The sequence below is a fragment of the Acinonyx jubatus genome, chromosome F2, assembly GCF_027475565.1.
Source record: "Acinonyx jubatus isolate Ajub_Pintada_27869175 chromosome F2, VMU_Ajub_asm_v1.0, whole genome shotgun sequence".
Taxonomy (NCBI): Eukaryota; Metazoa; Chordata; class Mammalia; order Carnivora; family Felidae; genus Acinonyx; species Acinonyx jubatus.
This window is the reverse complement of record NC_069394.1, coordinates 76,114,336-76,130,985: the sequence shown is the minus strand read 5'-3', so window position 1 is coordinate 76,130,985 and position 16,650 is coordinate 76,114,336. Positions and strand designations below refer to the sequence as shown.

At 43.7% G+C, this 16,650-nt stretch overlaps 1 protein-coding gene across 3 annotated transcripts in view; it reads right to left on the bottom strand.

The window, feature by feature from the left end:
• ATP6V1H (ATPase H+ transporting V1 subunit H) overlaps positions 1-16,650 on the bottom strand; it is a 106,989-nt gene that overhangs the window by 12,265 nt on the left and 78,074 nt on the right. For 2 of the 3 annotated variants that reach the window (XM_015071282.3, XM_027042861.2), the window contains one exon: positions 14,670-14,783. The exons of the other annotated variant lie outside the window; for it this stretch is intronic. In XM_015071282.3, the coding sequence (XP_014926768.2) occupies positions 14,670-14,783 (114 nt within the window). The remainder of the gene's footprint in view (positions 1-14,669; positions 14,784-16,650) is intronic. 3 annotated transcript variants of the gene reach the window in all.

The window sequence follows — 16,650 nt, the reverse complement described above, 5'->3', positions numbered from 1 at the left end:
TACAAACTTAAATAAATCCAGACAGAGGCCAGAACTCAAATTTTTTCCAAATACTGAAATTCTGAAACCTTCCTCAACGTCTTGCTTCAATATGTGGCAGTCTCTGTCACCATCTCAACCTGACAGCTCAGCATTTAAGTACTGCCTTTTCTAATTCTCACCCATGCAGAGAGGGGCAGAAAGGCTGACTGAGATGTCAAGCCAGAACTAACAAAATTAGGTTTAACAGCCAACAAGACAGAAAACCTTGAGCACCTCGGAAAACAGCAAATTGTGACCATGTAACACTATCATCTATTCCAACCGAGAAACTAGCCCATTATTCAAGACTAGTTAAGCAAAGAGACAGGAGAGCAGAAAACAAAAACAGCTGGGAAGCATGATATTGTGAACAATCTGGTCTGAAGAGCATTAACCACTGATAAGAAATCATTTAGCGGAGAAAACACAAGGTGAAATTTTTCATTAGCAAAATGCAGAGTAAATCAAAATTCTGTTTTAAACATTTCGGCCCACAACTTATACTCAAAACTATGCCAAAAATCATTCAAGAAAAAAAAAAAAAAAGAGTACTCTGATAGCTGTCTATTTTCTAGTGTTGCGCTGCAAACACAAACACTTTGGATAGTAAATATTCTGTTTCCACAGGCAAACCCATACATTTGCTTTTATATTTAATAATCCATCTATATGCCTATAATTTATCATATTTGCTAAATACGATCACTTATTTCACATGATAATAAGGTAAAATAATTTCTCCTAGTAATTTTCTCCAAATTGGGTGTGCCATGTTTTTGTCCTAAAGCTTCAAATGAACAATTTATTTCAGAAAACTGGTCTCTATTTGTCACAATATAAAAAGTCTATTCTTACAGCCCCCATTTTTTTAAGTATATATTTAATATTATAAATCCAAGGTACTTAATTTTTTTTTATTTCTACAGAGACAACAAATCAATAAGGTTATAGTAAACCGTGACTACCAAATTGTGAATAGATATTATTCTACCATGCTACCCAGAGGATCTTCAGAATATTATTTGGAGAACAAAGGCCCAAACAACGAACATATTCTGCTATCATCCAACAAATAACTGCTGTCTACTTGAAATCCTAAAGCTCCAAAACCAATAATAAGAGAAGTATGAGAAACATTACTTCAAAGCGACTATAAGTGAAAAAAAGATATTTTAAAAATGCATGCTGATAAATGATAAAATACAAAACATATATAGTTACTTGGGGGAATTAAAAACAGGTCTTGAAATGGACAGGTTAAAAATAATTACTTGTAAAAATACTTTTTTAATTTTTTTAATGTTTATTATTTATTTTTGAGAGAGAGAAAGAGAGAGTGAGAGCAAGAGCAGGAAAGGACTGGAAAGAGGGAAACAGGAGAATTCCAAGTAGGCTCTGCACAGCGAGCACAGAGCCCAACACGGGGCTCGAACTCAGGAACTGTGAGATCATGACATGTGCTGAAATCAAGAGTCGGACGCTCAACTGACTGAGCCACTCAGGCACCCCAACTATTTGTAAAAAACTTTTAATGGATATTTAATATAGGTTTTTAAACTGCCCTATTTAATATAAGTTATATAATTCATTTTCTTGACTTTGCCATTAAATGGGCACAACAAACAAAATGGTTAACCAAAAGAGGAAATCACCCACGTGACTTAAGAAGCCAAGATACCCCAAAAGAAGCAAACAGTGTTAATTTAGTCTTTAAAAGCTGAAGGCTGTGATGAGAGCTATATTTACCTTATTAAAATATTTATAACCCTCGGAGCACCTGGGTGGCTCAGTTGGTTAAGCAACCGACTTCGGCTCAGGTCATGATCTCACAGTCCGTGAGTTCAAGCCCCGCGTCCGGCTCTGTGCTGACAGCTCGGAGCCTGGAGCCTGCTTCGGATTCTGTGTCTCCCTCTCTCTCTGCCCCTCCCCTGCTTGCGCTCTGTCTCCCTCTCTTTCTCAAAAATAAATAAACGTTAAAAAAATTAAAAAAAAAAAAATACTTATAACCCATATCCAGTCTACTACTATAAAGATCTGGGAAGATGCCCTTTCAGTAGCAACAGAATCATCACCCTAAAATCCCATCAAGTCGGGAAATGAGGATGAAAAGGAGTCTCTTTTCACCATCAAAGAGCCAGAGGCAGCAGACAGAGATCAAACGAAGCAAGACAAAGGCGGAGGCCAGGGAATCAACCTCCTGGGACTGATCCACAAGTTCCTGTGTGTAGGAGAAAGGAGCATCTGATTGCTGGGTAAGATCTACACACTACCAACCTTCCTGCACAAGAGCCAGGGCGTGGAAGGAGCGAAAGGAAAGAAAATTGCTTTAACTAATTCAGTCAGCAAACACAACTCGTCCCCAAGCACTGAGGAAGCAACAGAGACAAAACAGCAAGGAGCTGGAGGGGGCGGGCAGTGACCGATACTGACACAGACAATGAAACCAGGCGGAGAGGAGACAGAAGGTGAGCTAGTGGTACGGCAGTGTCACCTGAACACCAAAGCAAAGCGCTACCAGGTGTCTGGTTAGGAGGTGCCCTATCGTGCAGGTGTAATGGGAGAGAACACACTCATGGGGCCCCCAAGTACGCTCTGCTCAGTAGCACGACAGAGTGCCGACAAACTTGGAATCTGGAGTTACACAGACGCATATTCAAATCTAACTCCCATAAATGGGAAAACTTGGGCAGCCACGTAGCCATCCTTATGCTCCGGACTTCATACCTATAAAACCGAGAACAGTAATGTCCATCCTGCAGAGAGATGTGTGAAGACTTAAAAGATAATGTCCTTCCGGCTACTGCCTCAAAAAATGTTAATTCTCCTCCATCTGTTATCTATACAGCACACCCAATAACTGATAACAGTGTGGAATACTTTGAACGCTTTTAAAGACTTGCATTGCTTCCAGGGGTGGGGTGGGGGGGCGCGCACCCGGGTGGCTCATTGGTTGAGCACCTGACTTTTGATTTAGGTTCAGGTCATGATCCAGAGTCATGGAACGGAGCCCCACGTCAGGCTCCATGCTGAGCGTGGAGCCTGCTTAAGATTCTCTCTCTCTCTCTCTCTCTCTCTCTCTCTCTCTCTCTCTCTCACACACACACATACACACACATACACACACACACACACACACACACACACACACACACACGGCACCACGGCGCCTGGGTGGCTCAGTCGGTGAAACATCCGACTTCGGCTCAGGTCATGATCTCACGGTTTATGAGTTTGAGCCTCGCAACAGGCTCTCCACTGCCAGCACAGAGCCCGCTTTAGATCTTCTGTCCTCCCCCTCTGTATGCCCCTCCCCCCTGTATGCCCCTCCCCCATTTGCACACTCACTCGCTCTCTCATATAAACATTAAAAAGTATACATTTCCTTCTCTCCACACCCCCCCGCCCCTCTGCCCTGCTCACACACTCTGTCTCTAAAACAAAAACTAAAAAGAGTGGCACTGCTTCCTAACCAGCACCTCGCCACACCCTCAAATTCAAAAGTCTGGAAATTAAAAGTTAAATCTTTAGCAATGGGGAAAACATGCATTCGGCACAAACTGGATACCTACACTCCCCAATTAACAATTCAATAAAGATTTATTTGCTAAACGGGCTCCCACGAGAGTTTTAATCTCATCCTGAGAAGGGCTATTGGAAGGGAGGTCTGACAATGCCCACCGAGTTACCTTTCAAGTAACGACTCCACCCTGCCTCTTCAGGGCCCTCCCTTCGTCACTTTCTCCCACTCGAACTCCCTTCTGACTGCATTTGAAACGTTTTTAGGCTGAAGCAAATGATGACAACAAACAGCCGATGTCTACCTCAGGCCCCCACTAAGCACTGTCCTCCCGCCTCCCTCTCCTGAAGAACCCTCTAGAGGGAACAACCACCGTGACTTTCTTTACTTCTTCACCATCCCTGGGGCAATCTGCCTGTTGGAGGCCACCAAGAGCCCCAGCCCTGGGCCCCAGAGGTCTTCTTGCAGCCACATCCAAGGGAACTATCTACTCCTCCTCTTCCTGGTCCCCTCGGCCGTGTTTTACACCGCCCACCCCTGACTCAATCCTGCTTGAAATACACTCTCTTCCATTTGCTTCCCTAACGTATGTGTTTCTAGTTTTCTCCTAACCCTGTAGCCATTTCTCCTTAGAATCTTTCACCCACCCCCACCACCCTCGTGTAAAATTCTACTCCTCTTCTGTCGATCCCTTATTATTTTCGTCTCATTCTCTAACAGTGGTTCTTACCCTCCTCTTTATCACAGACCCCTTTGCAGAGTTGATGAAGCGTGGACTCTCCCCACAGACAATACTTCTACATGTTTTGGCATCCAACTGCAGAGAGCTAACCGAAACACCTCCTAGGTGAAGAGGTCCGGCTCTACACATGCTTTTGGGGGGTAATCTCATCTACTGCCGAGACTCAATCCCTTGTCTCCTGATTACTCAGCTCTATCACTCTAGCTCCCATCTTGCTCTGGAACTCCAAACCTGTATTTCTACCTTTTGGACTTCTTCTTGGATGTAACGCAGAGACATCAAACTCACGGAGCCACAAAAAAGAACTCCTCGCTGCCATTCGAATCCTGTTCTTTCTTCGTCAGGTGAGGAAGACAAGTGGCCAAGGAACACGCCCAGCAGGAAGCAAGGGATTCGGCAGAGGCACCCTGCACCAGCTCGCTGTAGAAAACTCAACTGGAGGGTTAGCTGGCAACCGAGGGGCAACCCCGACAGGACCTTGGGCGGAAAAGCCAGTCTACAGAAAATAACGAAGCAGGCAGCTGCAGCCGGGAGAAACCGTGTGGCCACAAGGAAAGGGAGGTGGAAAATGTTGTGGCCTTGCTTCCTGCCAGCCTTCCGGTTCCCGGTTTCGGTGAAACTGTGTGACTTCCCCCATCGTGGGGTTCTGTGAGCTACGCTGACGTCCTTCTAAGAGAGTTTCTTAGATTTAAGCTGGCTTAAGTAGGTTTTTTTTTTGACTGCAAACAAACCATGCCTGGTGAAGTAAAGCACGCACAGAAGTTCAGATCTTAGTGTGTGAAGATCTTTCACTAGTATACTAGCACCCATCACGTTCCTGTTATGCTCTGGCAGAACCTTCTAGTGGCTTATTTGTTTCTACAATTTTATCACTGATACTATTTCTTGGGCAGCTTCTATTTAAACATGCGGCTTCTACTGATAATCTACAAAAACACTGCGAAGACTTTTTATTGCCATCTAAGTATAAATGTTTACCACCCTTCAATTTTATCAAAAATATAAGTTAACAATAATTAGGACACATATTCTTACCTAAAGTAACTTATAGTTGAAAGAAAAAATAGCAAAATTGTCGCAGGTTGTCAGAACATGATAAACTGGATATATTTGATTCTGAACACGCAGAATATGCAAAAGGTATCTTAGAAGATAGGTATATATACACATGTATACACACGTATACACACATACATAAACATGAAATTATCTTATGTGGGCAAAAAAAATTAGGCAAATGGAAAAGTAGTCTCAAAATTATACTTTCCTAACATTACGAACACACTAACCATGAACACATAACCACTCACCAAAATAAGACATCTCATTCATTTATATGAAAACAGATATCTGTTATGAGTAAACCTTCTTAAAACTATTAATGTTGGGGAACATTCACTCTTGGTGTGACACATAAAACCTCTATTACTAATGTCTGATGAAAGGCGTGGTTTGGAGATATTGTTTCAATGGCTTTATAATGCTATCATAAAAAACACTACTCAAGAAGAGATCAAAGATATGTCATTTTCAGAAAATAATAACTGAGATAGGAAGCTGATACCAAGTCACAATCCCCTGAAGTTCACTACCTGCAATGAAACTTATCAAACAGTAGCTGGATGCTAGAAGGAAAGAAGCACTGGATGTAAGACAAAATCCTCCTGGCTCAGGAGTTCCGGCACGTCAAGTGCCTGGCCGTTCCCTCCTCCCCCGCCCCCTCCTCCTCCTCCTCTGGTGTTCGGTACAACTTGCCACATGAGATCCTTCACTGACTGTTAGGTTATTTCTTCAGCAGATTCAGTTTCCTACACAGTGGTGAGTACAGAGTGCTGCCTCCAAAGGCATTACACCTATAAAAACTAGAATCCCAGGGGCCCCTGGGTGGCTCGGTTGGTTAAGCGTCTGACTTCGCCCAGGTCATGATCTCGTGTTTCGTGAGTTCGAGACCTGCACTAGGCTCTGTGCTCACAGCTCGGAGCCTGGAGCCTGCTTCAAGTTCTGCATCTCCCTCTCTCTCTGCCCTTCCCCTGCTCATGCTCTGTCTCTCTCTCTCTCTCTTTCTCAAAAATAAACATTAAAAAAATAAAATAAAATCCCAAAAGGTATTTTGCCATCATTTACAGTAATAATTGATTCCCGCAAGAAACACCACTGGATGCTAAAAATGAGTGAAAGTTTGTTGGTAAACACAACCAGTGCTTACCGTCTCCAAGTACCTCCGCACAGATTACTTACTAATTACTAAGGGGAAAGAAGTTCATTACAGCAGAGAACCCTACTACCACTTTAGGTGAAAACTGCCACCACTAATAATAGGGTTATTATTAAACCCACTCAAGAGCTTCCTGATAAAGACCCTGAGAAGAACATGACATCACCTCTGCGGTGTTCCTGCCAGAATGCATACCCTAAAGCTAATCGGGAAGCAAACGAAGACAAACTGAAAGTGAGGAACATTCTACACAGCAGCTGGCCTGTAGGCTTTAAAAATACCGCTGCTGAAAAGGACAAAGAAACACCAAAGCACTGTTCTGTTTAAATGAGACGAAAGAGACTCAGTAACAAAATGCAATGTATGGTCCTGGACTGGACACAACGTATTTGCTACAGACACCAGTGTAAACAGTGGACGGGGCAGTGTGAGCTGTGGGACAGCGGTGTGTCACTGTACTATGGTGACAGGAGAAAGCCAGTTCCTGGGAGTCAGGTGCTGAAGTATTTAGGGCCACAGGGTCATAATGTCTGCCCCTTACTCTCAAACAGTTGAGAGAGAGAGAGGGAGGGAGGGAAGGAGGGAGGGGGAGAGGGAGGGAGGGAGGGAGAAACACACCAATGGAGCAAAACGTCCACAAGTGGCAAAACCGGGTGAAACACGCAGAGGTTCGTTGTTCTGCTCCCGCAACCTTTCACTACATTCTTTCCAATTAAAACGTCACAAAAAAGAAAGAAAAGAAAGCGTTGGTTCCTTTCCTACCTGCCTTCTCCTCTGCCACCGGAAGGGTGGGAACCACATCCCAAAGCCACAGAGCAGGAAGCTGAGCGATGCCAGGTCCATCGGGACCTCGTGAGCCGCTGTACCAGCTCAGGACTTGCCAACAAGTACGGTTCACGGCACGGGAGGCTAAGCCCCTTGCGCCAGAAAGAGAAGCCGAGAAGGAATAACACCGGTGTTCACATGACCGTGGCTGTGTTGAGTCTCCCTGAAATGCTAAGGCCGGGCGTGCGACTTCAGAGGTGGCCTTGAGCCATAGGTCAGGCCCTCCAGGCCCCCGATTTCCGTCCCGGGGACCCCGCTGGGGCCTCCCACGCCAGGGTGTCTCTTTACGAGTCCTCCCTACACTGCAGCCTCAGCTTCGCCAACTGACTCCTTCGTCACCCTCAGGCTTACCCCAGGCGTCGCCTCCTCAGGAGACGTCCCCCGCGAAGGCCCGGGAGGATGAGGCACAGTCCCCAGGCTCCTGTGACATGCGCTCACGCCTCCGTCACCCTCGTGGCACCGCACTGAACCCGTGTGCGGTGCCAGGGTTTTCTACTTCGTATCTATCCTAGCACATATTCGCTCATCTAACAGGCATCTCGTCCACGCCTAAGTTAGAGACGAGAGTAACGGTTACAGGGATACCAGCAAAGACCCCCTCCACTGGACAAGTAACTGGCCACACAGAGAACGAATGGCACGGTGTAACCAAATGCTCAAATGTTTCCTCGCAAGATATCTCTGGGCTGTGTGGCAAGGTGGGGAACACCATCCTCCAAAACACCATTTTCGCTCAGGCATCTGCCAATACCTGCCCTTAAGGAAAGTGGGGCAAGAATCTTCTGAAGGTACAGAGAAGCCCAGGGACATGTGCTAGAGCTTTGATGGTGTGTAGGTGTAAGAAACCTGATCTTTTGGGACCACCTCTGAGCCCTATACTGACACTTTGGTAGCTTTTCACTGAACTCGCTTTTAAAAATACAAGTAAGGACTGGTGATGAACATTATTTAATTCATATGAGGGTTAGATATATTAGTAGGGACCCAATGCATCACTGCGTAATTCTTTTAAAACGCAAATTTAATAAAATGTAGGGCGCCCAGGTGGCTCAGTGGGTTAAGTGTCCGACTTCGGCTCAGGTCATGATCTCACGGTTTGTAAGTTCAAGTCCCGCGTCTGGCTCTGTGCTGACAGCTCGGAGCCTGGAACCTGCTTCGGATTCTGTGTCTCCCTCTCTCTCTGCCCCTCCCCCACTCATGCTCTGTCTCTGTCTCAAAAACAAATAAAACATTAACATTTCTTTGAATTAAAAAAAATGTAATTGGGGAGAGTGGGTGATGGGTATTGAGGAGGGCACCTTTTGGGATGAGCACTGGGTGTTGTATGGAAACCAATTTGACAATAAATTTCATATATTGAAAAAAAAAATTAAAATTAAAAAAAATTAAAAAATGTAATTAAAGGATATTTACATCTAAATCTTTGTTAAGATGACAGGCTTATCATCATTTTTTTTTAGTCAATTCCTCAAAATTTCAGTGGTAAGAAAACCTATCAATTCATTTCTGTTATCCATGAGATTCCCGCCCGCCCCCCCATCAAGATGCAACATCTGGATAACATACTTAAAAGGAAACCAATAAAATAATTCAAAAAAGTAATTAAATCTCTTAGATGAGTAAATAGAAAGTTTGCTTAATCTTTCTTTTTTTTTTCTTTTTTTAATTAAAAGAGGGGCAGAGAGAGAGAGAGAGAGAGAGAGAGAGAGAGAGAGACAGAATCCAAAGCAGGCTCCAGGCTCTGAGCTGTCAGCACAGAACCCACCATGGGGCTCAAACCTATGAACCATGATCATGACCTGAGCCAAAGTCAAACGCTTAACCGACTGAGCCACCCAGGCACCCCTATTATTTAATTAGTTTTTAGCATAATGTATTCTATTGAGCTTTATTGATTATTTCACATACACACACACAGCCCATGAAATGAAATATTCATGTGACCACAAAAGTAACTGTCCCCCACTGAAAGGAGAAAAAGCACTTAAAAGCAAAGCAAGTTAGCTCATTTTTCTCTGCCTTCCCTTCCAAGACTTTTCTTTTGTTCATGTTTAACCGACCCTTCAAAACCCCAACCAGCTGTTTGTCTGTTTTAATCCTAATCAAATAAAACCGCAACATGAATTTGATCCACAGATACTTACACTAGTCACATGCATTTATGCATGAAATCTGCATTTGATTTTATACTTAATTATAAAGTACACAGACTCCATTATCCATCAGTGTTTTTATATTCTTTACTGTCTAAATGCTTACTACTGACCTTCCCAAATGTTTATTTAGGCTGGTACTTTGCAACAATTTCAGATTTATGTCCTGGTAGCATCTCCAAATCAATTGTAATTAAGTGGTACATAGTGTCCAGACAAATTGGTACAGCCTCAAAATAGCTCTGTCTAACTAGCAAAGTAGAAGCAACGTTACCTGGCAGACTGGGAGCTATTCCATCTGATGGTGAGACAATTGGCTATAAAGAATTCCTCTTTTCTTGGAACTGGTTTTGATATACTTTTTAATTGAGTTATATTTCTTTCCAAAAAATACACAAAACATATGATACCAAAGACATTTTCAAAGGTTCTTCCACCAAAAATGTAAGAATAATATGGAAAATTCCAGGCACCCAATGAGTGACCACAAATTTCTAAATTAAACCTGGAAAATGTTAAACCTGGAAATGTTGTATGTTTATCAAAAATCACACGGAATATTTTAGTAACATGACAATTAATGCTAAAAGGCTAATGCACATAAGGGTTTTTTCCTTCAGTTCACTTCATAAGTAGCTATTTTAATCACCGGATTTATGGCTATATACTTACCGAATAACTAAAATATTCTAAGCAGACATAAACATCAGAGAACAAAGTATCGGTCATACACTTGGCTTGGTGAGTCCTCTGTAACATTGTTTACCTATACATAAAGTATCTGGGGAGAACACCACTTATAACTTATTACTCTGCTTTAAAAAAAATTTTGAAAAATAACCTAGGAACAATAGAAAATTCTACACAAGATCCTCTACCTACAAAATTCAGTGTTTCTTTCCTGAAGTCCTGAGCTGTCCATATGCACATACTGTGGCTTCTGAATTAGAGGCTGATTACATTTAAGATCATTCTGTAGGAGAAAAATGATGATATTTTATGATGTTAAGTTATAAAGTGGAACCCTAGGGTATATATAAAAGTTCTGTAGAGTACATTGTCACTGTTTACATGTATTTTGGCAAGTTTATTAACATACAAGTCCAGCGCTGCTTGAAGAACAGGAGCACACCACGAATACACAGCGAGTACGGGAAGGTCAGAGAGCTGCCCGCCATTTGGAAGCAGGGCTGTAAGTGCGACTGACCCGCTCCAGACCCCCTGAACTGAGGAGACGCCAGGGTGAGCCAAGCGTCCCCTCCTTCCCTGGCAGCTCCACTCCAGCCCCCCACCATTCTGCTCCCCATCCGCACCGAGGAGGATTTTCCATCCCCATTTCCATACCCACTTCATACCCATTCCATACCCATTTCCACACTACATTTTCCATGTAAATGCAGGTGTCAAGTAGAAGGGGAGAAACCCTAGCCTTTCCAAGACCTGCAAAATTCATGATGTAACTGTGAAATCAACCACACAATCGTGAAAAAGAATTGAGTATTTTCACACGATACACAACTCTATACTCCCTCGTTACGTGTAAGCTCAAATCCACCTCTACATTATCAAAAACTTAACATGTAACTCCCTAAAACAGAATCAAAATCAAGATCCACTGACAGCCCAGTTCTATCATTTCACGAGTATCCGATTTATACTTAAATGTAATTTTAAACTTATGTTTAAAACAAAAAAAAAATAGTAAAATATTAACTTTACTATATCCAAAATTATGACTTAGACTCATAAACAGAAGCTTTACGGAGTAATGCAGTATTTAAGAAATCTGAAAATCATTTCGGCTAGACGAGTACAAGAAAATCCAGAGTGTGCTGGAAATCTCAAAGTGTGGCCCAGGAACAAAACAACAAGTCCAGAGAAGCATGCGAAAATGGCATGAGAGGCTGCTGCTGCTACCACTGAGGCAGACTTTCCTCCCACTTTTGAATCTATGATTATATTTTAAATATTTTCAGCTAGTTTATTTCACTATACAGTACCGACATAATCATTTACAGAAACTCATTTTAAGTAAAACCAACAAAATGCTAAGAGGAAACAAAGTCAATTGCTTTCATGTTTGTCTTTGATGTGAGAATAAACAATTCCAAGAAAATTTTGTAAGATTCAATCCACAGACATCTTTAGCACACGAGTACCATATGGGGGGGGGGGGGGGGGCGTCTATTTTAGGCAAGTTGAAAGGCAGTCTCTGCCAGCACGACTTAATAAGGCAAACTGGATATACCTGCATAAAGATACAGATTCAAAATCCTTTTCACATTTGAAGGTACCCTCTGCAGAAGACTGACTTTCCAAATTGCATTCTACTCGATCTCACGTTAATCTGATATTCTAAATAAACTGCTATTTACTTGAGCCACTTTCATGCTCTAGCACAAAGAGACATGGAGATACACATGTCACAACAAAATTTCTCTTCATAGGGAAATTTCTTTAAAGAGAAAGTGTAAGAAAATATTGACATTAAGCTTCTCCGTTCAAGGAGATTTACCATAATTAAAACAAAGTTACAAGAGCTTAGCACATAATTAGGGGGGAAAAGGATATTTGCTCATCAGCTAGTCAGAGAGCTAAGAAACCAGTGTCTAACTATAAAGATGTTTACTTTTTCTTTTGTAATCATGCGTTGAAAAATGTAACAAGAAACTAAATCAAGTTCCTGAACTCAAGGAAATATTCCAATTGCAAATGAATCACCTTCAATGCATGAACACTGAAACAACAAAACTTCTCAACCAAAAAATTTCCTCCACTGGCAAAGAAAAAAGGGCATTTTATCTCACACCCCTCTTTCCTCCCATATCAGAAATACACATTTAAAAAAAAAAAAAAAAAAAAGCTAAACCCAACAATAAATACTTCATCAGGAAGAACTATTACAACGAAATTCTTTTAGGGGCGCCTGGTGGCTTAGTCAGTTAACCGTCCAAGTTCGGCTCAGGTCATGATCTCGCAGTTTGTGAGTTTGAGCCCCGCGTCAGGCTCTGTGCGGACAGCTCAGAGCCTGGAGCCTGCTTCGGATTCCGTGTCTCCCTCTCTCTCTACCCCTCCCCCGCTCACGCTCTGTCTCTCTCTCTCAAAAATGAAGAAACATTAAAAAAAAATTTAATGAATTTTTTTATTAACAAAACAGGAATTATACTTCAGCCACCCTAATATCAACGAAAAGGGAAAATGAAAGTGTGTTTCACACAAGACAAATGTAAGTGTGCTGGCTGCAGCAGCCTCGAACTCTACCAAATGCCAGCATTCTTCAATTTCGAGAAAGAGGTACCAACCAAGAGATACAAAACTACTAAGTAATTCATTTGTGTTGAAAACGGGGCTCATGGTAAAGTGAAACAAGGAGAGAAAATCAGTCTAATGCTCTGTTTTTTACTGACAGACTTGAAAAGTTTTTTCCTCCTGCTGAATATTAGATAAAAACCATTTCTGAGTGCCCTCTGCTTCGATCCCTTTCTTCTTGAGCCGAGGATAGAAAAACAAGTAAAAACGCTTCCAGTCCATCAAGTGCCGCCAGCACGCGCTCTGACATCTATCCAAGGTCGTCTACTACTTGTCATCTCAGCTTTCAGTGTTCCGATCCAAGCCACCGGCCATCTCTGCTCTCAACCGCAGTGAGAACCACTAAAACGGTTCTTTGCGTTCAACACTTACCCCTCCATAATCCATTCACTAGGGAGTAGCCTCAGCGATCTTTTTAAGACATAAATCAAATACTGCCATCGATGGCTTTCCACTCGTCTTATGAAGAGTCAAATGGTGGCCTACAGGCCCCTACATGACCGGCTCCCTGGCAGTGTCGCCTTGCCCATCTTTTTCCCATGCCGGCCCTCCTACCACTCCCAATTACAGTCTCTCCAGCTTGGTGCTGTTAGCACGGCAGGCAGGACGCTTCTTTGCTGCGGGGGACTGTGCGTGCATTACGGGACGTTTAGCGGCACGGCTGGCCTCTAGCAACCTGTACAAGTAGCATCGGCACCCGTTTTGTCTGCAGACAACCAAGGACGTCTCCAGGCACTGCTCTTAAAGAAGCCGAGGGCTGGTTCCCCTCTCATTCCCTCTACCTGAGGTGCTTACCCCTAATAACTTGGCTTGCACGGCTGGTTCCTTATCACGACGGTGTCAGCCTAGCTGTTCTGGCCCACTCCCGGAGGCCTTCTCTATCCATCCTATGTAAAGTTGCACCTACCTCCATCGTATCCATAGCCCGGCATTTAACGTAACAGGGTACAAAGTAAGTGCTCAAAAGAATCGTTGGAAGAATGCATACATGTGTGTCAGTATTTATGAGAAAAGTGCTTCCGTGGCGAGATCATAATACGTAAAATAAGATGCCACAGCAGCGCTCCCGGACGGTCCCCTATACTGTGTCTCCCTGCATCTCTCAAATGCACACCTACCAATGTACCTTTCATTCTTTCCTTTGAACGTACTCGTAGCATTACCGTCAGTAACAGGGAACGTGTATTTGTTCACAGCGCCTTAACGGAAGTCCACAGAGAGGTATGTGAACTGTTCAGTAGAGCATTGAAGGCACTAAACACCCAACCCGCAGCTACAATTAGCCACGGCAAAGGGAATTCTGGTAGGTTCCATCACGGACACCAATGGCTCACCGTTCTATCTTAACAGTCACTCTTCGGTCTATCTTAAGTGGGTACAAAAAGGTCAACAATTTTGATTTGAAAAGTAAAAACTAATGAGAGAAAAACATGACTGTGGTTATTTCAAAAGCAAAAGGCTCTAATGAATGAAATGTGAGAGCTGAATCTTAGTGTTTTCACGTGAACGTAAAACTGTTCAGGTTAACCATATTCTAAAGAGTTAAGCCATGTGAAATTGTAAAGCCTCTGATCAGTAATCCAACCGGATTCCCCTCAACTCCAAAAAGACTGATTCGCTCAAGCCGCGAATGTCCTTTCAGTTACTTCTGCAAGGGTTTTTGATATTAGTACTTTGAATGCTCATTTTTTGAGAACATCAACGCAGTTCCTCTCTTAAAAATGACGTCGTTGCCCTCGACGGCCGAAACATATTTCTAGGTATTTGATCAAAACTGCTGATTTAAAAAGCCATCACTCATCAGAGCGTTCGCGTAAGAACTTTTGCAAGGTGCAAGCGAGATGCTGCGGCTCGGTGGGGGAGGGGGAAGAAAAAGCCAGCACGTACCAGTTGTGCACCATGAGTTTCTGCACGGCCAGAAGAGCGTTGTAGCGAACCTGCTGGTCCTCATGGTGCATGTGGTTCATTACCAGCTGCTTCCCGCCAAGCTGCTCGATCACCCTGCGGAACAGAAGGCACTTTGTGAAGATGCGGCAATTACTTCCCAGCTCCCGCTGTCAGCCAGCAGAAGGCCCGTGTAGCAAAGTGACAAGGGACTTTAAAGAGGAAAGTTACAATATGTAAGTAAACCAACACGCGTCTTTAAAACTTTTTTTTTTTCCTGAATCACAGATTCAACGTATTCCAAGATATTCTCTCTTAAATTCCCACTGGTGAATCCGGCTGTCAGTCTCGTTTCCTAATCCAGGCACATCTCATCTACCTGGGTGTCTCACAGCCTGCTGCAGTCTTCTGGCTCCTGTTCTCGATCACCGTTTTCTAAGCTGCTTTCTAAACAACTTCTTCATTGCCGGTATTCGTGGCTTGCTTAAAACCGGTATACTCAACACCATCTAGTGTCTGTACCCGTATCAGGTCAATATCAAGTCCACCGGCTGCCGTGCGGGGAGACAGCTCAGATGCAGACAGCAGGGAACACAGGGTTAAAAAGCACGTGGTGGAAGCCATGTTAATTTCCTGAGAAAGACTCATCTTTAAGACAGCCGCCCTCTCTTACAATGATGCGATATGCCACGTGATGTCCTGGCCAGTGAAACGGAGGAGGAAGTTCCGACTGTCAAGGGCACCCAGATGACTGCCAGCCGACACTGCTTTCTGTCGCTGGGTCCCCTACCACCATGAACCCCCCCCCCCCCCCCCCCGGTCACCACAGATGCAAAAATGAAGTGAAGACGCGATTCGCTTCACGAACAGAAAGAGGTTCTGTGTGCTGCTGCGGGGGTGTGGCTGCGGAGACAGCTGTGGGGGCTCCTACGTCCACACGGCAACGTGGAGCCCGCAGCCTCACCGTCGGTGGAGAGCAGCACCTCCACACACAGTCGGCGATAAGGCACTAGGAACTCTGGCAGAGGAAGACGGTCCCGAGGATGGGCAGATGGGGCAAGCGTGAGAGGGCGGCTTTTATCTGTATACCTTTTTATACTTCCTTTTTAAAACATCTCTTTTGAAAAATGTATTGACATCGAGGGGGAAAGAATAGCATAATTATAACCGAACATTAATCGCTTGTCATGTGTCAGGTCCTCTGCTTTAACACATCACTTTATCTAGCATCAGCTCTGCTCTTTCTCAGATATGTTCCGCTGAGTCATTTAATCTAGTCAATCCCTTCCTGGCAAATGAAGGGAACCCGGACACTTCCTTTACAGTATGGTATTAAGCCCAAAGGTCTTTGTAAAGCCCAGGTCCCCGCAATACGGTAAGCCCATGTCTGCTGCTATGATGATGATGACAGTGATCACGGTGAGGGTGATGAGGGTGATGAGGACGCAGGGGCTGTTCCCCTTCAACCTATTCTCCTCACTGTGGTCAAAGTGACCTTGCCAAAAATCTGAATTGTCACTTGCCCTGATTAAAAACAAAACAATGGCTGACTGGGTTCTTCACAGTCTGGGCTGGACTTCCTGTCCAAGTGCCTCACAGAGCACGGTCGCCTACCTGTGCTCTCTGCACAGACTCCCTTGACCTTCTTTCAGGTCCGTCAGCCACAGGGCCTTAGCACATGCTGCTTTCTCTCCCAGAAGTTTTCCCACTTCATATGACACATAACTTCTATTCATCTTTCAGATCTTGCCTCAACTGTTCCTTCCTCAAAGAAGCCTTCTCTTTCTCCACTTTAATCCCCCAAATATGCCCTTTTCGTGGCACTTCGTATCTTCCTTTCATTGTATTCATGAGCTGCAATTGTGTACCTGAATGACTTTTGAAAATATTACATGTGTCTCCCTCATTATGCAAGAAGACCCGTGAAAGGCAAATCTATGCGTGGTTTTGCTTACCCTCTGTTCCAAAGGGCTCAAGACAGAAG